Below are 25,243 nucleotides of genomic sequence, written 5' to 3'. Positions count from 1 at the left end.
ACCGGATATAGCTGCCGAATAGACCGATCATGGATCTTGACTTCTTCAGCCGCTAGAGTGCGCATTTCTAATCCGATTTGGCTGAGATTTTCCTTGAGGTGTTTTGTTATGACTTCTTACTTCTTGAGCCGCTAGAGGGCGCATTTCGCACCGATTTGGCTGAAATTTTGCATGAAGTTTGTTTTTTTATGACTTTTAAGAACTGTGCTTAGTATGGTTCAAATCGCTTCATGACCTGATATAACTGCCATATAAATCCATCTTGGATATTGAATATTTCAGCCACTAGAGGGCGCAATTCTCATCCGATTTCTCTGAAATTTAATACAACGACCTTCAACATACATGTCCGTTATGGACTGAATTGATCTATAGCCTGAAAGAGTTCCAATGTAAACCGATTTCTCGATTATGGTTCTTGAGCCCCTACTAGGCGCAATTCTTATCCGAATGGAATGCAATATTACCTTACGACTTAAAAATTTGAAAACAGCATAAAATGTTTGCTATTTTAGAAACAATTTACTGCTGTCCCATTCTCAGCAGACTTTCTGCTGATTCAGCAAACATTTTTGCTGTTTTTACTAACAAATTGCTTTGAGTGTACGATAAACAGACGTTGTTGGAAATATTGTTAACAAGCGTGTATGATTTTGTGAGTACGCTCTGTTGTTTCATGCACCGTTCGCTGTGAACTTAATTCCTACAAACCGAGTTTGTATACCAACCAAAGTTCAAATGCATCTTAAAACAATGGTAGGAACACAGGCTCGATACTCAGCAGCACACAAAAACTTTTTGCAATCTTTAAAAAAAAAAATAATGAACACTTGTGGTTAAACCGATTTCAACTGCGTGTTGATTAGTTTTAATGAACGAATATGGTAACTTTGACAACGCCGTGCTTAATTTTTCCTATGGGTGTAGGTTTCATCTATTGGTAGACCCATGCCATGGTTAAAAGGTTAGAGAATCATACAAGGCATACTTTTTACTCGATTTCGGCACAGTGAGTTTTATTATTGAATTGTCAGAATACACCGATCTCCCGTCAAAGGGTCTTATGCCCATAACACTTAAATTTAAAACTCGATTTCACTGAAATTCAGAACGGAGAATCGTATTAGGTGCCTCGAGATATTTGTCTGTCTTGTCTGTCTTGTCTGTCTTGTCTGTCTTGTCTGTCTTGTCTGTCTTGTCTGTCTTGTCTGTCTTGTCTGTCTTGTCTGTCTTGTCTGTCTTGTCTGTCTTGTCTGTCTTGTCTGTCTTGTCTGTCTTGTCTGTCTTGTCTGTCTTGTCTGTCTTGTCTGTCTTGTCTGTCTTGTCTGTCTTGTCTGTCTTGTCTGTCTTGTCTGTCTTGTCTGTCTTGTCTGTCTTGTCTGTCTTGTCTGTCTTGTCTGTCTTGTCTGTCTTGTCTGTCTTGTCTGTCTTGTCTGTCTTGTCTGTCTTGTCTGTCTTGTCTGTCTTGTCTGTCTTGTCTGTCTTGTCTGTCTTGTCTGTCTTGTCTGTCTTGTCTGTCTTGTCTGTCTTGTCTGTCTTGTCTGTCTTGTCTGTCTTGTCTGTCTTGTCTGTCTTGTCTGTCTTGTCTGTCTTGTCTGTCTTGTCTGTCTTGTCTGTCTTGTCTGTCTTGTCTGTCTTGTCTGTCTTGTCTGTCTTGTCTGTCTTGTCTGTCTTGTCTGTCTTGTCTGTCTTGTCTGTCTTGTCTGTCTTGTCTGTCTTGTATGTCTTGTCTGTCTTGTCTGTCTTGTCTGTCTTGTCTGTCTTGTCTGTCTTGTCTGTCTTGTCTGTCTTGTCTGTCTTGTCTGTCTTGTCTGTCTTGTCTGTCTTGTCTGTCTTGTCTGTCTTGTCTGTCTTGTCTGTCTTGTCTGTCTTGTCTGTCTTGTCTGTCTTGTCTGTCTTGTCTGTCTTGTCTGTCTTGTCTGTCTTGTCTGTCTTGTCTGTCTTGTCTGTCTTGTCTGTCTTGTCTGTCTTGTCTGCACTGTCTTGTTTTTCTGCCATTACTGATTCTTATACTGGATCAAACTGGATTAATCGTTCTCAACCTTTTATCAAGCACAATCATTAAATATTCGATAGTAACTATCACATTTCCTATGTGCAATCCGGTAAATCCCAAAATAGTTCACTTAATTTTTTTTTTGGATTTTGAATTAAATTCCAATTTATTTTGGTTTTATTTGTCGTTCGTGTTTTGTATTTAGCTACTGGTCAAGTGATTAACTTTTGTTCTTAAAATATTCGATGCGATTAGATAGTAAGCAGTCTTAAATTAAATCTGATTAATATGTCAGGTGAGTTTTATGCTATTAAACAAAAGAAAAATTATCAATGATCTATAATAGGCTTGAAATTGTTCTTGTCAATGCATAGGGGATTTACTTTTTACAACCACTGACTTGTTTTTTCAATTTGAAGAATTGACATATATACTAAGCAATAATAATTCCCGGGCTACACGGGACAACGGTGAGCACCACACGTACTGGAACATTGAGCTCCGACGTGTGTGTTTAGCTGTCAGCTACCGGGTCATAGGTTGAGGATAGTGGAAAGATTCGTTTTTATGGGAAGTAGCTGCAAATGCGGCCGCGGGCAGTCAGCGATTTCGAGAGGAGAGTCTCAGTGAGGGGTCAGTTAGCACTGGCTCTTATATAAATACTGTGTGCCAATGATACTCGAGATGACAAGAAGAATTATTGGCGCCTTCAAATAACCAATGGACAACATCAGCGTCTGTTCCTAGGTTAAGGGCGGCTGGAGGCGAGCGTCGGATCTTGGAGTAAGCGGCTCGCGACATCGAGGGATACAAGTGCGATTCCACCAAACCCATGCGGTTGGGGCGCTGGGCCAGTAACCCGCCCCAGGAAAATGATAAGAATTACTTTGAGAAACAAAAGAATAAAGGGAACGGATTCCCCTAATGTTGACGACCCACGCAATTGAAACAAGTAAAAAGGCGTTAAGTTCGGCCAGGCCGAATTTCGGATACACACCACCTCGAGTATAAACGTAAACCAACTTTCTTCAAAATGCGGCGAAAAATGCATATCTTATGCCCCATAGCAGCTATATCGAAAAATGTTCCGATTTGGGCCAAATACTAATAAATACAAGTCATTGTTCAATTGTGTATAACAAAATGTTGGTCTTTTTAGTAGCTATATCTAAAAATAAATCGATCTTACAAAAGTCACTGTGTCAAATTTCCGCAAAATCGGATTATAAATGCGCCTTTTATGGGGCCAAGACTTTAAATCGTGATATCAACCTATATGGCAGCTATATACAAATCTAGACCAATCTGAGTCAAACTGAAGATTAATGTCGAAGGGCCTAACACAACCCACTGTCCCAAATTTCGGCTACATCGGCCAATAAATGCGTCTTTTATGGGGCCAAGACTTTAAATCGAGATATCGGTCTATATGGCTGCTATATTCAAATGTGGACCGGTCTGGGCCAAATTGAAGAAGGATGTCGAAGGTCTGATGCAACTAACTGTCCCAAATTTCGGCGACATCGGACAATAAATGCGCTTTTTATGGGCCCAAAACCATAAATCGAGAGATCAGTCTATATGGCGCTATATCCAAATCTGGACCGATCCATGTTGCAGAGAGATATTAAGGGGCCTAACACAACTCAATGTCCCAAGTTTTGGCAACATCGGACAATAAATGCGCATTTTATTGGCACAAGGAGGAGGCCACCATAGCCCAGAGGTTAGCATGTCCGCCCATGACGCTGAACGCCTGGGTTCGAATCCTGACAAGAGCATCAGAAAAAATTTCCAGCGGTGAAATGTAACTATCTGACACCTCAACGAATGCAGTGACAACGGCATACACCACTCGGCTGATCCAATTGCTTGAAGAAATCACTCCCTGTCCCGCTGGTATACCAGCACAATGGCAAACCATTACCCACTCCATGAAAGGTTAGGTTAGGTTAAAGCAGCAGTCTGCCATTGGACTCACTTAGATGATTTCGCCCATTGTGATATCATAGGAACGGAAGAAGGAAGATGCCTTCTATTTTCTACCGTTGAACCATCCAGATCGCTTCAAAAAGCCCAACAACTTGCGAATGTTCAAATGCGCTAAATCAGACAGGTTATCAAAGAAATGAGAACCTAAAGTAGCACTTCTTCTGACTGCCAGTGCGGGACATACACACAGAAGGTGTTCTACAGTCTCTTCTTCTTCGATTGTTGTTGTGAGGACAACTTCTGCAAAATTTGTAAGGACAACTTCTGCAAAAGTCATTAATGGCTACTTTCAATCTGTCAGCATATTTTCCGATCAGACAGTGACCTGTAATAGCGGTACACCTCTTTAAATCTAGATTAGGCCAGACAGTTTTGGAATGCTCACAGCCTCCACTCTGTGACCATCTATCATTCGTTGTCCTTCGGGCCTGGTCCTGAAAACTTAGCTTAGATCTCGCTAGAGGTATATACACAGATTCCAGTTTCCCTGGAATGTCTAAGGTAATTTTCAGTCTCGCAAGCTCGTCACATCTTATTTCCAAAAACGCCAGATCCCAAGGAGGTGGCCACCAGCCAAATGGAATATAAACCAATAATGACAATATGGGACTCAAACGAAAGGTATTTCAGACCAGAGCACGAATATGATATATGGGGATCCGCCTTATTCTCAAAACCACCTCCATACCGGACATATTTACCGACCATAGCAGTATAAGGCTCCAATGAAAAGTATTTGGGAGAAGAGCACCAATATAATAACCACTCTGGCGCGAAGTATCGAAAGGCCGTACCAGCACCTCCAAACAGGAATTTCTGTCTGACGTGACCGTCAGAAAGAACGGTAGCTTCAATAGCATAGCAATTCTTATATTTTATCCTTTGTTTGAAAAAAAGAGATACCGGGAAAAGAACTCGACTAAAGCAATCCATGGAGGAGGGGGATTCGGCCCAGCCGAACTTAGCACGCTTTTATTTGTTTCCAATTTCAATAGGACTCGTCTCTTCGCAAAAAAATGTGTGTGCCAAAATTTAAGCAAATTTGTTTATAAAGGTTTAATGTATTGTTATACCCTCCACCATAGGATTGGGGTACACTAACTTCGTCATTCGCCATTTCTTTGCAACACATCGAAATATTAATCTTAGACCCAACAAAGTATTTATTTTCTTGATTTTCCTAATATTCTTTGTCGATTTAGCCATGACCGTCTGTCTGCCCGTCCATCCGTCTGTCGAAAGTACTCTAACTTTCGAAGGAGTAAAGCTAAGTGCTTGAAATTTTGCATAAATTCTTTCTATTAGTGCAGGTCGATTGGTATTGTAAATGGGCCAAATCGTTCCATGTTTTGGTATTGCTGCCGTTTATAGCAATATCGGATTTTGACTTCTTGCGCCTCTAGGGGGCGCAATTCTTATCCGATTTGACTGAATATTTGCACCAAGTCTTTCATTTTGACTTCCAACAAATCTGCCAAGCATGGTTCATATCGGTAAAAAACCTCATGTAGCTCCAATATAAACCGATCTCGGAACTTGACTTCTTGAGCCGCTAGAGGGCGTAATTATTATTCGATTTGGCTGAAATTTGTTCTAACTTCTAACAACTGTGCCAAGAATGGCTCGGAATGGTTCATAACCTGAAATTGCTCCCATATAAACGGATCTCGGATCTTGACATCTTAAGCCGCTAGAGGGCGTAATTATTATCCGTAATTATTATTATGGTATAGCTACCATATAAACTGATTTTGGATCTTCTTGAACCGCTAGAGGGCGCAATTATTATCCGATTTGATTGAAATTGTGTTCTTACTTCTAACAACTGCGCCATGAATCCAATCTCAGATCTTGACTTCTTGAGCATCTAGAGGGCGCAATTATAATCCGATTTGATTGAAATTTTGTATCAAGTCTTTTGTTCTAACTTCTAACAACTGCATCAAGAATGGTACAAATCGGTCCCAAATAATCTAATCTCGGAACTTGACTTCTTGAGCATCTAGAGGGCGCTATTATTATTCATTTTGGCTGACATTTTGCATGTGTTTTGTTCTAATTTCTAACAACTGCGCCACGAATGGTATAAATCAGTTCTTAACCTGATATAGCTCCCATATAACTCAATCTCAGATCTTGACTTCTTGAGCATCTAGAGGGCGCTATTATTATTAGTTTTGGCTGAAATTTTGCATGAAATGTTTTGGTTTGACCATCAACAACTGTACCAAGTATGGCCCATATCGGTTCACAATCTGATATAGCTACCATATAAACCGATTTGGGATCTTGACTTCTTGAACCGCTAGAGGGCGCAATTATTATCCGATTTGGCTGAAATTATGCACAAAGTCTTTTTTCCTAACTTCCAATAACTGCACCAAGAATGATATAAATCGGTTCTTAACCTAAAATAGCTCCCATGTAATCCAATTTCGAGTCATGACTTCTTGAACCGCTAGAGGACGCAATAATTATTCGATTTGGCTGCAATTTTGTACGAAGTCTTTTTCTAACTTCCAATAACTGCACCGGTTCATAACCTGGTATAGCTACCATATAAACCGATTTCGGATCTAGACGCAACCCGCTAGAGGGCGCAATTATTATTCGTTTTGGCTGAAATTTTGCATAGCGACTTCTTATATAACCGTAAACCTACGTGTTATGACCTGAACTGGTCCACAGCTTGATATAGCTCCCATATAAACATATCTCCTAAAATTATTTCTTGAGCCACTTTAGGGCGCAATTCTTATCCGAATTGAGTGAAATTTTGCACAATGAATTCCACTTTGGTCCCCATCAGCTGTATCAAATATCGGTTCATAACTTGGCATAACTGAAATGGCATAGCAATTTTGATCCATTATCCTTTGGTTGTCTATAAAGAGACATTGGCCAAAGAAGTTGACAAATCCATGGTGGAGGGTATATAAGATTCGGCCCGGCCGAACTTGGCCTGAATTTACTTGTTTGCATTATCGGTTAGGTGAGTTTTTGCATTATATAAAATCCCCCAGATTAAGACGTAGTATTACTTCGTTGACTGGTGCCCTATGCCCATGTCCCGTGTCCTTATCGTCATTGCAAGGTTTTCCTCAATAAATTAACAATAAATAATTAAGAGTTACCAATAGTGAGTTTGTTTTCGATAACTTGTTCTATTTATTGCAACAGTTTTGATTGCTGTGTTTTATTTTAAAACTGTATAATGCAAATCATGATTAATCGTTTCTTATAATCTGTAATTGCATGTTATCGATAACTTACCAGTACATACAACTTTGCACTGATATTCTACGCAGAACATCTGAATTTCACTGCATATGTGACCTAAATAAAACACAGCAAATATTCAATGTGTGTGTGTGTGTGTGTTAAGTAGGTATTAAATACTAAACTAGTATTTACAACAACATCTATACATACTATGTAACATGCTAATCTATCTTAAGTGCCTAAAATAAGTGCGAAACTACCAACAAGATGACCGAGACCATGGAGAGAGTTGAGATGGCAAGGGTGGCCCCACCATTTGAGCGATAACTGATCAACCATGACATAAGGGGGTCGCGATTGCTTTTCAGCCAGTCACGATTGGTCTTAAAGTTGGCTTCCACAACTTCCTCCAAATTAGCCGAAGCATGTACCGAATTCTTTACTTTGGCCACCAAGGCCAACAGACGATTCTCTTGCTCCTCATTGTTGGCATACGAAGACATACCGCGAATGGCATCATCCAAGGGATTGGTGCCACCGAAACCTCCATTCAAATTGCCATAGGCATCCCAGTGTTTGTCCAGGAAGTCCATGCAGGCCATCCAACCGGTCAGGCCACGTGAGTAGGCGGGACTAAGCAGCGTCGAGCGCTCTTGGACGCGCAGTTCATTGTCGTGGTCGATGGAGCTGGAGACGAATTTGTCCAATTGCTGCTTGTTCTGAGAACATCCCAAGGAGTTGATCAAAATGCGACGCAGGGCCTGATCGTCAGAGTCCATGAGCTTGTTGTAGACAAAGTCAAAGACATCATTGCTGGACTGTTTGAGGCCATTGCAGTAGATCTGCGATTGTACATTGGGCTCAATGGCAACGTCGCGCTCCACCAAATCCTTCAGCTTGTCATTGGTCTCCTTGAGGCAGCTGTTAATGCCGGCCAAGCAGGCCATGTTGATGGCAACATTGCGGGTGAATTTCTGATAGTGGTGCTCGCCGGGAACATCGTTAATGCCCAGCTTCTCATAGATGGGGGTGACAATTTCGGCCACAAACTCCTGGAACACTTTGTAATCGTTATCGCCACCCAAGTAACGATTGTAGATGTTGATAATGCCATTGGCGGTGGACCAGGGAGCGTATTCGACCTCACTGGGCAAATAGGTGAGCATTTCCAAGAGTATGGCGTGATTCAAACGGTTGGAGGCACTGAAGCGGTAGGCATCGTGCATGAGCTGGGCCCTATTGCGGGGATGAATCTTGAAGGGATGGTGGATCAGGCCATTGATGATCAGTTTCCAGTTTTGCTCATCATAATTGATGCGGTAGTAGCCGGTAGACTGTTTATTCAGAATAAGCCATTCCTCCTTGCCTAGCTTGGCGCCTACAGAGACGCTCTTGACATTCAACAAATAGTTGGTGGCTTCAGTGTCACGGAAATCAGCATTCGATTGGGTGGCATAGTTGAAGGGTATGTACCACGATTTATCGGAGTTAATGGTTTCATTGTTGTGGAAGGCCTGTTGGGTGACGGAGAAGGATCCATCGTCGTAGTTACGTTTGACGGTAAGCAGGGGATAACCACCTTGATGGGTCCAGGAGCCCATCATATCTTCGATTTTGGCAGGAATTTCATAGTTTTCCTCTTTGGAAGCAATCTGGATGGCCGTAAAGAGTTTATCCTCCACGGCGGCACTAAAATTGCTAGAGAAGAAAAATAAAAAAAAAAAAAAACACATAGCATTCGATTGAAAATTCCTCTTTGGGGGAGCAAAATTGTTGCAAAGCAACCTACTTGGCAGTCAAATAGTTGTGAAGACCACGCTGGAACACTGTATCGGTCAAGGCATGATTCCACATATTCAGCACGGAACCGGCCTTGGCATAGGAGACGGTGTCGTAGAGGCGAGAAATTTCCTGGGGCTTTTGCACATAGTGGGTCATGGGACGTGGTGAGACACCGGCATCATTGTTCAAGGCTCCTTGATAGTCGTCCGTGTGGAACTGTTGCCAAATACCCCATTCGGGGTAGGCCTGCAAGAAAACAACAACAAAAAGCTGTAATACCTATTTCCTCCCTCTGAAATTACTTCAAAAACCTACAGCATCTGTGGCCTTGTACGAGAAGAGGGTGGCAAAACCTTCCTTTAGCCACAAGTAAGTCCACCATTGAATGGCCACATAATTGCCAAACCATTGATGGGCATACTCATGCGCTATAATATTGGCAATATTGGTTTGGGTGGTAATGGTTGAGTGGTCCTTGTTGTACAGCATGTATTCCTCGCGGTAAGTGGCCAAACCCCAGTTTTCCATGGCACCAGCAGCAAAGTCGGGTATAGCGGCCTGATCGATTTTGGGCAAGGCAAAGGGAACACCATAGTATTCGGCCAAACGCTCCAAGATCAACATGCCCGACACCAAAGCCCATTCCTGATCACCTTCGGTGCCGGGACGAGAGTAAATGCGTTGGGGCAAACTGTTCAAAACACCTTCGGTGTACTCGAAGTCCGAAACAATGAAGGCAACCAAATAGGTGGGCATATTAGGGGTTGTTTGGAAAACCGTCACACCAGGACTGCAAAGAGAGGTAGGAGGGAAATGAAAATTGGTATCATTTTGGGCTCACATTTTATTGCCTTACCTTGATTCCATGGTGTTCACAGGCATATTGGAAATTGCCTTATAACTGGGACTGTGCCTCATGGTTATGGTGAAAGTGGCACGCATGGCTGGTTCATCAAAACAGGGGAAGGCGTGACGTGCATCGGTACTCTCGAATTGTGTTGTGGCCAAATGTCTGGAAAGCAAAACGAGAAAGAGGTGATATTATCCAAAGTTTCGAAAACTCTTGGTCAAAAAGACATTGTGGGAAGAAATTTTCTGGATTTGACCTAATTTTTTTTTTTTGGGACATGTTATGGTCTGAACATAAGGGTGGATGACAAAATCATTATCCACCCGGCACTGGATAACTATGAGTACCTCACAGGCTGAAACTTTGAGGCCCAACCTATATGGTATTCATCGTTTACACGAGAAGCTACCAAACGCATCCAAAGATAGTGAAATGCTCCGTACACGGAGTAGCTGCAACGGTCGCAGGATTCCTGCGATATAGAGCGGAGAGTCTCAGAAAGAGGCCAGCCATCTTCCGCTCTTAAATACTAAGTGCCTATGATGCTCGATGTGACTGGGCGCCTTTAAATAACCAATGTTTATAATGTTCCCGCGGCAATTGATGTGTTAATGGACCGAAACAAACCTGCTCACCTATGGAGCTTGACGGGGTTCCCTACCTCCTTACAGGGTAGTGCTACCAAGTACACACAGGCATACCATTCAAACTAGAAATAACAGGTATTTAGTCTATTCGACTAGTGAGATCATGCAAAGGTCGCAAGGCAGATCGTGGAGATTTGTGATGAAATTTTGCCCATGCGAAATCCGATTATAAATGTGCCCCATAGACTTTAAATCGAGAGATCGGGGTATATGGCAGCTATATCCAAATCTGAACCGATCTGGGTCAAATGAAAGAGAGCTGTGGAAGGGCCTAATGCAACTTAGTGTCCCAAATTTCGGCGAAATCGGACAATAAATGCGCATTTTATGGGTCCAAAACCATAAATCGAGCGATCGGTCTATATGGCAGCTAAATCCAAATCTGGACCGATCTAGGCCAAATTGTAGAAAGTTATCGAAGAGCCTAACACAACTCATTGTCCCCAATTTCGGCGAATGCACCTTTTATGGGCCTAAGACCTTAAATCAAGAGATCGGTCTATATGGCAGCTATATCCAAATCTGAACCGATCTGAGCCAAATTGAAGAAAAATAGTGAAGGGACTAACACAACTTATTGTCCCAAATTTCGGCGAAATCGAACAATAAATGCGCCTTTTAAGGGCTCAACACCTAAAATCGAGAGATCGGTCTATATGACAGCTATATCCAAATCGGGACCGATCTGGGCCAAATGGAAGAAGAAGGTCGACTGGCCTTACACAACTCACTGTCCCAAATTTCGGGCAATAAATGTGCCTTTTTGGAACCAAAACTTTAAATCGAGGGATAGGTCTATGCGCCTTTTATGGGCCCAAAACCTTAAATCGTGAGATCGGTCTATATTGCAGCTATATTCAAATCTGAGCCAAATTGACGAAGAATGTCGAAGGGCATAACACAACTCACTGTGCCAAATTTTTGCAAAATCTAACAATAAATGCACCTTTTATGGGCCCAAGACCTTAAATCGAGAGATCGGTCTATGGGCCTTTTATGGACCCAAAACCTTAAATCGACAGATCGGTGTATATGTCAGCTTTATCCAAATCTGGACCAATCTGTGCCATATTTAGAAGAATGTCAAAGGGCCAAACGCAACTCACTGTCCCAAATTTCGGCAACAACGCACAATAAATGGGCCATTCATGGACCGAAAACCCTAAATCGAGAGATCGGTTTATATGGCAGCTATATCGAAATCTGGACCGATCGGAGCCAAATGGAAGAGGGAGGTCGACTGGGCAAACACAACTCACTGTCCCAAATTTCAGCAAAATCGGATAATAAATGTGACTTTTATGGGCCTAAGACTCTAAATCGGTGGATCGGTCTATATTGGGGCGACGTAGCCCATTTGCGAACTTAACCTGTTTATGAATAAAACATAATCTGTGCAAAGTTTCAGCGCAATATCTCTATTTTTAAAGACTATAGCGTGATTTCAACAGACGGACAGACAGACGGACGGACAGATGGACGAAAAGATGGACGGACAAACGACGGGCGGACAGACGGACGGAGAGACGGACAGACACACGGACATGGCTAGATCGTCTTGGATTTTGACGCTGATCAAGAATATATATATTTTAAAGGGTCGGAAATGGATATTTCGATGTGTTGCAAACGGAATGACAAAATGAATATTCACCCATCCTTCGGTGGTGGGTAGAAAATGAATTAATGGTGATGACCACCTAACAGCAGGTGCGGTTTTAAGCCAAAATCATAGATATACACTTTTCTTCGCTAAATGGTCATAAAATATTTAAAATTTTTTTTTGTTATAAAAACATAGTGGATTAAGAAATAAAAAAAAATATTGTTTCGAAAATTAAAAAAAAAAAAAAATTAGGAAAATTAAAGTGTTCGGAGTCGACTCCGGAGCCTGAGCCGGTGTCGAGCAATCTTCTCATAGTTGAAGTCGAGTTAAAATTACTCGACTCCACAGCCTTGATTTTTACCATCTGCGATCACGTTGTGGAGTTCTTACACATTCTTTAATAAAATAAAAATAAAACCCCCTAACCCCCGATTGGGAACATAAAAAGGACTCAAATGAAAGGTATTTGAGAGTAGAGCATATTTTTACCGTCTGCGATTTCGTTGTAAAGAGCCACCTTTCTTTAATAAAATACCCATAAAAGACCCCTTTATTGAGTTGCTTGTTCCTGTTAGTGTTGTTAGCAATATTGTCAAACTGAGCCGAATATTGCGCAACCCGGGTTTTTTAGGTTTCCTCACAATGTAAACTTTCACAACAGCTATGGGAGTACAGGTGTCCTCTATTGTGACCTTCTCTGGCATACAATTTCAGCTATTAGAATGGATTCAGGCCATAAGCAGAAAGCTGTATGCGTTTTTTTGTTAACAGTTTTAAAGATTTGAGAAGGACCTTGTAAAGGATGGAAATTTAGTTATGGATTTTTAAACATATTCAAAAATATTCACAAAAGACATCCAAAACTATTCTATTCAACTATTCCAAATATCCTCACCTATAACTTTTTGATGCCATATTTTTTTTTACCCTGAACTGCTGGTCAAACCAAAACTGTATTACAACTTACCTTACATTGCCATTGGCATCGTTGTAGGTGGACAAATAGAAACCGCCATTATCCAAACGCAATTGACCGTTGTAATCCAATGTCACAACCCATTGGCTATCCTTAGGGAAGGGTGTGTTCGTTTTGCGTGTTAGTGTAAGGAACTCACGTTCTTCCTCATACGTTGGTTCAAGATCCTCGGGTGCAGTGGTACCGAATTGAATGGTGGCCGCCGTTATGATCAATTGACGAGCATGCAGCACTATGCTGGTGGTGGCCTCTTCAAAGGTCACATGAATTTTCACTGTGCCCACAAATGCTCGAGTTCCTTCGTGCACCATAGTGCTCAAGTCAATGTCGTAATGAGTGGGCTTTGTGGTATTGGGTAAGCGATAGTCAGGGTCGGCCCGAGGACTAACACGGGCATTAGGATTTTCCTGAAACCACCCATTGTCATCACGATACAATGGGGGCGTTAGAGCGCGCGAGGCCGCCTGGGCTGGTCCTGCTGCCAGGATAACGGCAGCAGTTAGATATAGAACACCGACTACGAAACGTTGCATGTTGTATGTACCGTTCGACAGAAGTACAACATGCGATTAAATGGAACCAGCGCTAGGCAGGGCCTTTTATAAATGTGCTCTTATTTGCAATGTCAATCACATTTCAATTACGCCCTATCGATTGCGATTAGGAAATATTTTGCTGATTTCAATGATCATAAATAACAGTTTCAGCTATTTGGCCAGTTTTAGTCGAAAGCTACGTATGTTTCTTATTTTTATGATAAGCCATAATCATTTGATGGCTTTAATTTTTTTTTTTTTGGTTTATTATCAAGCATGAAGGTGTACTAAATTTTCCTTTTACTGCTCGTCGTTGCGCCCATTTGTTAATGGAAGGTTCAGGGGCAATTTTTTACTCCCCGTCTTTTCCGGCAGTTAAGACATTTTGTACTATATGGCCAAGATAGTCACGACTGAGTGAATGCTTATGTATCGAGGTATGCTCAATAGTTAAATGGCAATCTAGCACTATACTTTAACTCAAAAATCTTATCATGCTTAACATGAATGAATTATTGCTGTCGTTTCCAATTTCAACGATTTTCACAAGGAATCGTGTGCATACTTCATGGTCTTCAATATGGATAGACAGAAAGTCCAAGATAAGTCACCAGCACTTGAACAGGTTCAAACATCGCGGGGGCTAAGCGAAAAGCGTAGACATACTTAGGTTAAATCTGAAACTATTCCACCCAAGCACGCTGCTCTGCGCCATCTACAGAGAATAAAAATTTATTTATATCTATAATCTAAACTTCTTGGTCTCATGGAAATATCTTGACTTCAAAAATACTCCTCATTGTTGGCATACACAACTTGCCAAAACCTTTCAGTTGAATGCAGTGCATATATCAAAAACTCAAGATTGTGCAGCCGCACAGGCGCATAGACCTAAATGTTTTTACACCCCCCACCATAGGAAGGGGGTATACTAATTTAGTTATTCCATTTGTAACACCTCGAAATATTCGTCAAAGACCCCCTAAAATGTACATATATTCCTGATCATCTTGACGAATAGCCATGTCCGATTTGGGTAAAATTGAAGAAGGACGTCGAAGAGCCTAACTAAACTCACTGTCTCAAATTTCAGCGACATCGAACAATTAATGTGTCTTTTATGGCCCCAAAACCTAAAACCTAGATATCGGTCTATATGGCAGCTATATCCAAATCTGGACCGATCTGTGCGATATTGCAGAAGTATATCAAGGGGTTTAACTTAACTCACTGTCCCAAATTGGACAACAAATAAGCATTTTATGGGCCCAAAACCTTAAATCAAGAAATCGGTCTATATGGCAGCTATATCCAAATCAGAACCGATCTGGACCAAACTGAAGCAGGATGTCGAAGGGCCTAACACAACTCACTGTCCCAAATTTCAGCAAAATTTGATAATAAATGTGGCTTTTATGGGCCTAAGACCCTCAATCGGAGGATCGGTCCATATGGCATCTATATCCAAATCTGGACCGATCTGAGCAAAAGTGACGAAGGATGTCGATGGGCCTAACACAATTCACTGTCCTGAATTTCATCAAAATCGGACAATAAATGAGCATTTTATGGGCCCAAAACCTTAAATCAAGAAATCGGTCTATGTGGCAGCTATATCCAAATCAGAACCGATCTGGGCCAAACTGAAGCAGGATGTCGAAGGGCCTAACACAACTCATTGTCCCAAATTTCTGCAAAATTTGATAATAAATGTGGCTTTTATGGGCTTAAGACCCTCAATCGGAGGATCGGTCCATATGGCAGCTATATCCAAATCTGGACCGATCTGAGCAAAATTGACGAAGGATGTCGATGGGCCTAACACAATTCACTGTCCCGAATTTCATCAAAATCGGATAATAAATGTAGCTTTTGTAGGCCTAAGACCCTAAATCGGAGGATAGGTCTATATGGCAGCTATATCCAAATCTGGACCGATCTGTGCGATGTTGCAGAATTATGTCAAGGGGCTTAACATAACCCACTGTCCCAAATTTCAGCAAAATCGGACAATAAATGAGCATTTTATGGGCCCAAAACCTTAAATCAAGAAATCGGTCTATGTGGCAGCTATATCCAAATCAGAACCGATCTGAGCCAAACTGAAGCAGGATGTCGAAGGGCCTAACACAACTCACTGTCCAAAATTTCAACAAAATCGGATAATAAATGTGGCTTCTATAGGACTAAGACCCTAAATCGGCCGATCGGTCCATATGGGGGCTACATCAAGATATAGTCCGATATAGCCCATCTTCGAACTTAACCTGCTTATGGACAAAAAAAAAGAATCTGTGCAAAATTTCAGCTCAATATCTCTATTTTTAAAGACTGTAGCGTGATTTCAACAGACAGACGGACGGACATTGCTAGATCGTCTAAGATTTTTTCGCTGATCAAGAATATATATACTTTATAGGGTCGGAAATGGATATTTCGATGTGTAGCAAACGGAATGATAAAATGAATATACCCCCATCCTTCGGTGGTGGGTATAAAAATATATTGAATAAGAACTGTTATGCTATTGGAGCTATATGAAGTTATAGTCCAATTCGGACCATAAGCGAATGCCGAACATTGTGTAATATTTCAGTTCATTCAGATAAGAATTGCGCCTTGCAGGGGCTCAAGAAGCCAAATCGGGAGATAGGTTTATATGGGAGCTGCATCAAGCTATTGATCGATTCAGACCATATTGCACACGTATGTTGTCATGACAGAAGCTGTTGCACAAAATTTCAACCAAATCGGATTAGAATTGCGCCCTCTACAGGCTCAAGAAGTCAAGATCCCAGATTGGTTTTATGTCAGCTATATCTGGTTATACACTGATTTGCGCCATACAGTTATTGGTGGTCATAACAGAGCACATCATGCAAAATTTCAGCCAAATCGGATGAGAATTGCGCCCTCTACAGGCTCAAGAAGTCAATAGCCAAGATTGGTTTGTATGACAGCTATACCAGATTATGAACCGATTTGAATCATTCTTGGTACAATTGTTGAAAGGGATACCAAAACACTACGTGCAAAATTTCAGTCAAATCGTATGAGAATTGCGGCCTCTAGAGGCTCAAGAAGTCAAGACCCAAGATTGGTTGGGTATTGGCAGCTACATCAAAATATGGACCGATTTGGCGCATTTACAATCCCAACCGACCTACACTAATAAATTAAATTTTTATAACCTCCCCCATTCCTATGGTAGAGGGTATAAAAACTGTGTCAAGTTTGTTTGTTTATATGTTTGTCGGTTTGTTCCGTATAGACTCAAAAACGGCTGAACCGATTACCCTGAATTTTTTAACAGATTTTGTAGGTTGGTCTGGAAGGAAAAATAGGCCAATAAATTTTTGATTTTGGGAGTGGGGCCGACCCTCCCCTTTACTAAAGAGTACTACCCACAAATAAAAGTGGACCGATGGGTACAATATGGGATTCAAATGAAAGATATTCAAGAGTAGAGTACGAATAATAAAAGTTGGGTCCAAGTACCTGGGGGGCCGCTCCAGCCCCAAAACATTTGACAATCTTGACAATATGGGACTCAAATGAAAGGTATTCGGGAGTAGATTACGAATATGGGCAGGAAGTAGGAATAGGCTTTATAACGGAATTGGCTTTATAGCGGACCCTCTACCGCTACCCCAAATATACCAACCAAAATCAAAAGTGGATCGATAAGGACAATATGAGTATCAAATTAAAAGTATGTGGGAGTAGATAACGAATCTGGCATACAAATTCATGTCGAAGTATAGGGGGTCATCCGCAACCCCCACAAAAACACCCAAAATGGGCACATTGGCCAATCACGGATATATGGGCAATCCCATGGCAGCCGGTTGTACGTACCGGATTGACCAGATGGACTTCCTCATCGGCAAGGGCTGGCGCCTTAGTGAATAACACACTGTTATTACAACAACAACGGATATATGGGACTCGGTTTGTTTGTTCCGTATAGACTGAAAAACGGCAGAACCGATTATCTCGAAATTTTCGCATATTGTGAAGATTGGTTTAAAAGGAAACATAGGCTATATAATTTTTCGGTATCAGAAGGGGGACGAACCAAAAACACAACCCAAAATCAAAAGTGGACCGATCGGGACAATACAGGTATCAAATGAAAGGTATTGGAGAGTAGAATACGAATAATTTGAGTCTAAGTATCCATCGGGCCGCTCCAACCCCAAAACTCCTCCAAACAGACATATTGGTCGTTCATTTTAGTATAGGGCTCAAATAAAAGGTATTCGGCAGTAGGTTTCGAACCTGGCATACAAAATCAGATCGACGTAAAGGGGGTCACGCCACCCTTCAAAAACGCCATTAGACACATTATGTCTATATGATACTTGGCTGAACCGATTTTCTTAAAATTTTCAAAGATTGTATACGTTTGCCTGGAAGGAAACATAGGCTATATCATTTTTATACCCACCACCGAAGGATGGGGTATATTCGTTTTGTCATTCCGTTTGCAACACATCGAAATATCCATTTCCAACCCTATAATGTATATATATTCTTGATCAGCGTAAAAATCTTAGACGATCTAGACATGTCCATCCGTCTGTCTGTTGAAATCACGCTACAGTCTTCAGAAATAGAGAAATTGAGCTGAAACTTGGCACAGATTCTTTTTTTTTGTCCATAAGCAGGTAAAGTTCGAAGATGGGCTATATCGGACTATATCTTGATTTAGTCCCCATATAGACCGATCCACCGATTTAGGTCTTAGGTCAATAAATGTCACATTTATTATCTGATTTTGCTGAAATTAGGGACAGTGAGTTGTGTTAGGCCCTTCGACATCTTTCGCCAATTTGGGCCAGATAGGTCTAGATTTAGATATAGCTGCCATATAGATCGATCCTCCGATTTACGGTCTTAGGTCCATAAAAGCCACATTTATTTTCCGATTTTGCTGAAATTTAGCACAGTGAGTTGTGTTAGGTCTTTCGATATCCTTCTTCAACTTGGCTCAGATCGGTCTTGATCAGCGTAAAAACCTAAGACGATCTAGACATGCCCGTCCGTGTCTGTCTGTTGAAATTACGCTACAGTCTTCAGAAAAAAAAAAATATTGAGCTGAAACTTTGCGCAGATTCTTTTTTTGTCCATAAGAAAGTTAAGTTCGAAGATTGGCTATATCGGACTATATCTTGATATAACCCCCATATAGTCCGATCCACCGATTTAGGGTCTTAGGCCAATAAATGCCACAACTATTATCCGATTTTGCTGAAATTTGGCATAGTGAGTTGTGTTAGGTCTTTCCATATCCTTCTTCAATTTGGCTCAGATCGGTCCATATTTGGATATAGCTGCCATATAGAACGATCTCTTGATTTAAGGTTTTGGCTCCATAAAAGGCGCATTTATTATCTGATATTGAAGAAATTTGGGACAGTGAGTTTTGTTGGGCCCTTCGACGTTCGTCTTCAATTTGGACCAGGTCGGTCCAGTTTTGGATATAGCTGCCATAAAGATCGATCTCTCGATTTAAGATCTTGAGCCCATAAATGGAGTATTTATTGTCCGACTTCGCCAAAATTTGGGACAGGGAGTTGGGTTAGGACCGTCGATATCCATCGATATCCAGATCGGTTCAGAGTTGGATATAGCTGCATATAGAACGATCTCTTAATTTAAGGTTTTGGGTCCATAAAAGTCGCATTTAATGCCCGATGTCGGTTTTGGGTCCATAAAAGGCGCATTTAATGCCCGATGTCGGTTTTGGGTCCATAAAAGGCGCATTTAATGCCCGCGACATCGGGCAAAATTTGGAACACTGAGTTGTGTTATGCCCTTCGACATCTTTCTGCAATATGGCACAGATCGGTTCAGTCATTTAATGTCATTTAAGTTTGGATGTTAGGTATATTCCATTCTTTAAAGACAATATTTCAGCCCGATGTTCTATGATGTCCGTTTTAGGGGTGTTTTTGGGGAGAGGTGGTCCCCCAGACACTTGGTTCTGAAAAAATAGCAGCATCGAGCTTTTCTCCCAAATACCATTTTTTATACCTCATATTGCCATTGGTTTAAGGCGAGTTTTTAAGATGAGGCATCCCCCGAGCACTTGGCCTCAGAATTGGTTATCAAATTCGTATTCCAATCTCAATAACCTTTGATTTGAGCCACATATTGGCATGGTCGGAAAATCTTTAACCCTTTCGTGGGTGTTTTGGGGAAGTGGGGGTGCGCCAAATACATGGATAGTAGTATTCTACTCCCAAATACCTTTAATTGAACCCCATATTGCGATGGCCAGTAAATAATTGCTGTTTGTGCGATATTTTGGGAAAGGCATAGGTAGATCCGCAGAAAATTTTTCCGGAAATTGTGGATAAATTTCGTTCTCTACTCCTCAACATTCTTAATTTGGGCTCCACATTGACATTGTAGGTAAATATGCCCCATTTAGTGGTGTTTTGGGCAGTGGGGTGGTGCCCCGAACACCTAGCCCTTAAAATATATCAGCATCGTGCTCTATTCTCATATATATTTATATACCATTTATGTGAACCCCATATTGGCCTCGAAATTTGACATCAAATTCGTTTTTTAATTTCAAACCCCTTGCAAAAGTCAGCAAATATATCTGGTTCTGGATATGGGCCCTAAAAATTATCAATATCGAGCTCCACTGTCTTGAAGACCCAATTGGCTTTGTGAGCACATGCAACCTCTTTGTGGGTTGTTATTATAGTCGGACGTCCCCTAGACAGTTGGTCCCGAATGTTGATATCAGATTCGTGCTTTACTCCCAAAGACCTTTCATTTTAGCCACATATTGCTATGTTCTTAAATTTGTCCTCTTTGGTTGGTGTTTTTAGGGAGGGGAGGCCCCCAAACCACTTAACCCCACATTTGGATATCCGATTCGTATTCCTCACTCAAATGTCTTTTTTGCCATGGTCAGTAAATAAGTCCTGTGTTGAGAGTATTTTGGGGAAGGGGTGGACCCCCCGAAACATTGTCACACATTTGGATGTCAATTTCGTATTCTACTCGCAAATAACTCTCATTTGAGTCCCATATTGCCATGGTCGGTAAACATGTCCGATTTGGAGGGAGTTTGGAGGTTGGGGTGGTCCCCCAAACACTAGGTCCGCCAATTGGATACGTGATAAGTTTTCGAATCTTAAATACCTTTCATTTGAGTCCCATATTGTTGTGGTTGGTCTATATATATATTTAGTGGGTTTTGGGGATGGGGCGTCCCCCCTAGGTGCCCCATCCGAAATTAGGATACCAAATTTTTGTTTTTAGGTAACTATAAGAGAGCACACAAAATTTCGAGTTTCTGAAAAATAGTGTTAGGGGGAAGGCCCGCCCTCATTCAGATATCAAAAAATGTGGTACCCTATTTTCACCACGGGGTCATAATGCACCATAGGTGGTAATTTCAAGAAAATCGGTTCAACCGCTTTTGTGTCTATGCGGGACATACAGACACAAAATGATTTTTATATATAAGATAAATTTAGTTGAAGAGCATACCAAACTTCTGTCAAACCAGCAAAAAGTAAAGCTTTTAGGAACCGAGCAAGATCGAGCGACCGGACAAAAATTGCGGCTTGTAAGGGGTCAAAAATTCAAATCGGGAGATCGGTTTATATTGAAGCAATATCAGGTTGTGGACCGTTTCGGACTGTACTTGCCACAGTTGTTGGCAGTCGTAACAGAACATCGCATGCAACATTTCAGCCAAATCGGTCAAAAATTCCGGCTACTCAAGAAGTCAAATCGGGAGATATGGACATATGGCAGCTTTATCCAAAAATGGTCTGATATGGACCATAAGCTGTTTGGATATCGGTTGGCCAAGTGCAACTCCATGTTCCAAAGTTATATCAAAGTATGGCCCCATCTGGACGAAATTTCATTCGAACAACGGGAAATCAAGTTCAACCCACTGGTTTAAATTTCAGCGAAATTGGAAAATATAAATTTTTATGGGCTTAAGGCTCTATTACAATTTGGCCCAATCTGGACTATGTCTAGTTTAGACAATGAGAGGCCCAGTGTCGCGTAACAAATGTAGCTTTTATGGGGTTAAAAACCTCATTCGGCAGATCGGTCTATAATTCAGATATATCTGAATATGGTCTGAAATCGACTAAGTGCAGATCGGATAACGAAAGGCCTAGTGTAACAACTGATTTTGCTAGTTCAAGAACTTAGCCTGTGTATAGACAAAGTAAGAATTTGTGCCAAACTTTAGCTTAAAATCTCAATTTTTGAAGACTGTAGCGTTATTACAACACACGTACACACAGATGGGGGTATATTCATTTTGTCATTCCGTTTGTAACACATCGAAAAATCCATCTCCGACCATATAAAGTATATATATTCTTGATCGTTGTAAAAATCTGAGACGATTTCGCCATGTCCATCCGTCTGTCTGTTGAAATCACGTTACAGAGATATTGAGCTGAAACTTTGCACAGATTTTTTTTCCATAAGCACGTTAAGTTCTAAGATGGGCCACATCGTACTATATCTTGATATAGCCCCCATATAGACCGATCCGCCGATTTAGGGTCTTAGACCCATACCAGCCACATTTATTATCCAATTGTACTGAACTTGGCCCAGATCGGTCCACATTTGCATAAAGCTGCCATACAGACCGATCTTTCGATTTAAGGTCTTGGACCCATAAAAGGCGAATTTATGGTCCGATGTCGCCATGTTGGGATGTTGGGACAGTGAGTTGTATTAGGCCCATCAATATTCTTCTTCAATTTAGTTCAGCTCAGTTCAGATTTAGATATAGCTGCCATATAGACTGATCTCCCTATTTAAGGTTTTGGATCCATAAAAGGCGCATTTATTATTCGATTTCGCCGAAATTTGGCACAGTGAGTTGCGTTAGACCCTCCGACATCCTTCTTCAATTTGGCTCAGATCGGTCCAGTTTTGGATATAGCTGCCATATAGACCGATCTCTCGATTTAAGGTCTTGCACCCATAAAAGGCGCATTTATGGTCCGATTTCGCCGAAATTTGGCCTTCTTCTGACCTTCTTCAATTTGGGTCAGATCGGTCCAGTTTTGGATATAGCTGCCATATAGAGCGATCTCTCGATTTAAGGTTTTGGGGCTATAAAAGGCGTATTTATTGCCCGATTTCGCCGAAATTCGGAACAGTGAGTTGTGTTAGGCAGCTAGAAATATTCCTGCAATTTGGCTTAGATCGGTCCTTTATCGAATGGAAGATGTATCTGGGAGCTATATCTAAGTTTGAAGCGTTTTTAAGATATTTTATACACGCATTGGAATGTCAAAGAAACTCATCGGGCTAAATTTTGTAAAGATCGAACCAAAGATTTGGTTGCTCTACCCTTAAAACTCCACATCGGATGATTGATATATGTGGGAGCTATATCTAAATCTGAACCGATTTTTAAAAATTTTTGCACACATATTGGAAAGTCAAATAAAACACCTCGTGCTAAATTTTATAAAGATCGGACAAAATTGGTGGCTTCTACAGCCTTAAAAGATATTATCGGATGATATATATATATATATATATATATATATATAGCATAATAAATAAATATATAGCATAGCATAACTGCAGTAATAGTGATTTGAAAAGCAAACTCTAAAAATCGTCCAAACAAAAAAATTTTTCAAAATTTTGAGGGTATTTTGAGTTGATATGCTATTTGAGACCACAATTGTTCATTTATAAGTAAACAAGAATATTTTCTACTTCCATTTAGTTTTTATAAAGGGTGATTTTTTTGAGGTTAGGATTTTCATGCATTAGTATTTGACAGATCACGTGGGATTTCAGACATGGTGTCAAAGAGAAAGATGCTCAGTATGCTTTGACATTTCATCATGAATAGACTTACTAACGAGCAACGCTTGCAAATCATTGAATTTTATTACCAAAATCAGTGTTCGGTTCGAAATGTGTTCATTCACCGTAACGTTGCGTCCAACAGCATCTTTGATAAAATACGGTCCAATGATTCCACCAGCGTACAAACCACACCAAACAGTGCATTTTTCGGGATGCATGGGCAGTTCTTGAACGGCTTCTGGTTGCTCTTCACTCCAAATGCGGCAATTTTGCTTATTTACGTAGCCATTCAACCAGAAATGAGCCTCATCGCTGAACAAAATTTGTCAAAATTTGAACACATTTCGAACCGAACACTGATTTTGGTAATAAAATTCAATGATTTGCAAGCGTTGCTCGTTAGTAAGTCTATTCATGATGAAATGTCAAAGCATACTGAGCATCTTTCTCTTTGACACCATGTCTGAAATCCCACGTGATCTGTCAAATACTAATGCATGAAAATCCTAACCCCAAAAAAATCACCCTTTATAAATGGACAAAAATTCCCGGGAGCCCCCATTTTCATTCCCGTTTTCGTGGCATTATAAAAAGCCAGGTAATGCAAAACCCTAATTGTTACCTCCTTGTGCATTATACAATTCAAAGCTTATTATTATACTCTTTTGCTGCCAAATTTGTCTACCCTAAATAGCTTGTCAAACATAAAACTTACTGCAACTTACCTTACATTGCCATTGGTATCGTTGTAGGTGGACAAATAGAAGCCGCCATTATCCAAACGCAGCTCACCGTTATAATGCACAGTCAGAACCCCCTGGCTGCCCTTAGCGAAGGGTGTGTTTGTTGTGCGTGCCAATGTCAGAAACTCACGTTCATCCTCATACGATTGTTCAAGATCCTCTGGGGTATCAGTGGTATCCAATTGAATGGAGGCCTCGGTTATGATCAGTTGACGAGCATGCAACACTATGCTGGTGGTGGCCTCTTCAAAGGTTACATGAATTTTCACTATGCCCGTAAATTTTCGATCCCCTTCGTGCACCATAGTGGTCAAGTCAATGTCGTAATGAGTAGGAATTGTGGTATTGGGTAGGCGATAGTCCGGGTCGGCCCGAGGACTAACACGAGCATTAGGATTTTCCTGAAACCACCCATTGTCATCACGATACAATGGGGGCGTTAGAGCGCGCGAGGCCGCCTGGGCTGGTCCTGCTGCCAGGATAACGGCAGCAGTTAGATATAAAACACCGACCACGAAACGTTGCATGTTGTATGTACCGTTCGACAGAACTACAACATGCCTCTAAATGGAACTATCACCAGGCAATATGTTTTATAAGTGTGCTCGTATTCGTAAAACCATTCACATTTCAATTCCGCCCTATCGATTGCGATAAGGTGGGATTATTTAGTCGATTTCGAAGATCATAAATAAGAATTTCAGCTATTGGCCAGTTACATTCAATAGCTGCGTATGTATTTCGTATGTTTCTGCGATAAGTCATAATCAGTTAATGGCTTTAATTTTTGTTGGTTTATTAGCACTGAAGGTGTACTAAAACTTCTTCGTACACCCCGCTTATTCTGCGAGTTATGACATGTCATACTATATGGGTATGTAGACGCCACGATAGCCAAGACTAAATGCCTAACGGGCGAGATATGCTCGATACTTAAATGGCAATCTAGCACTATACTGTAACTCAAAATTCTTATCATAAATTATTGCTGTCGTTTCTAATTTCACAAGGGATCGTGGGCATATTTGATGGTCTTTGATATGGGGGTTAAAC

General features: G+C 41.0%; 1 protein-coding gene across 2 annotated transcripts; it reads right to left on the bottom strand.

Annotated features, from left to right (window-relative positions):
- Positions 1 to 7,175: 7,175 nt before the first annotated feature.
- Positions 7,176 to 24,752, bottom strand: LOC106086712 (aminopeptidase N). Of its 2 annotated transcripts, none has more exons than XM_013251488.2 (5): positions 13,063 to 13,646; positions 9,849 to 10,004; positions 9,308 to 9,782; positions 9,000 to 9,238; positions 7,176 to 8,908 (listed from the first exon to the last, which is right to left on the bottom strand). In XM_013251488.2, the coding sequence occupies exons 1-5, from the start codon at positions 13,602 to 13,604 to the stop codon at positions 7,450 to 7,452; spliced, it is 2,871 nt and encodes a 956-aa protein (XP_013106942.2). In that variant the 5' UTR covers positions 13,605 to 13,646; the 3' UTR covers positions 7,176 to 7,449. The 2 variants fall into 2 exon arrangements, with proteins under 2 accessions (XP_013106942.2, XP_013106941.2); XM_013251487.2 differs by lacking the exon at positions 13,063 to 13,646 and adding an exon at positions 24,173 to 24,752 and having other exon boundaries at positions 7,177 to 8,908.
- Between the last annotated feature and the right edge of the window lie 491 nt (positions 24,753 to 25,243).

The sequence above is a fragment of the Stomoxys calcitrans genome, chromosome 2 (genome assembly GCF_963082655.1).
Source record: "Stomoxys calcitrans chromosome 2, idStoCalc2.1, whole genome shotgun sequence".
NCBI classification, from domain to species: domain Eukaryota; kingdom Metazoa; phylum Arthropoda; class Insecta; order Diptera; family Muscidae; genus Stomoxys; species Stomoxys calcitrans.
The sequence above is the reverse complement of the archived record's forward strand: the minus strand, read 5'-3'. Positions and strand labels throughout refer to the sequence as shown.

Coding starts and splice junctions, on each gene's coding strand:
- LOC106086712 (XM_013251487.2), bottom strand. CDS start 24,717: ATGCAACGTTTCGTGGTCGGTGTTTTATATCTAACTGCTGCCGTTATC. Junction 10,005..24,172: donor GATACCAATGGCAATGTAAG/GTAAGTTGCAGT, acceptor TTTGCTTTCCAG/ACATTTGGCCACAACACAAT. Junction 8,909..8,999: donor CACAACTATTTGACTGCCAA/GTAGGTTGCTTT, acceptor TTTCTTCTCTAG/CAATTTTAGTGCCGCCGTGG.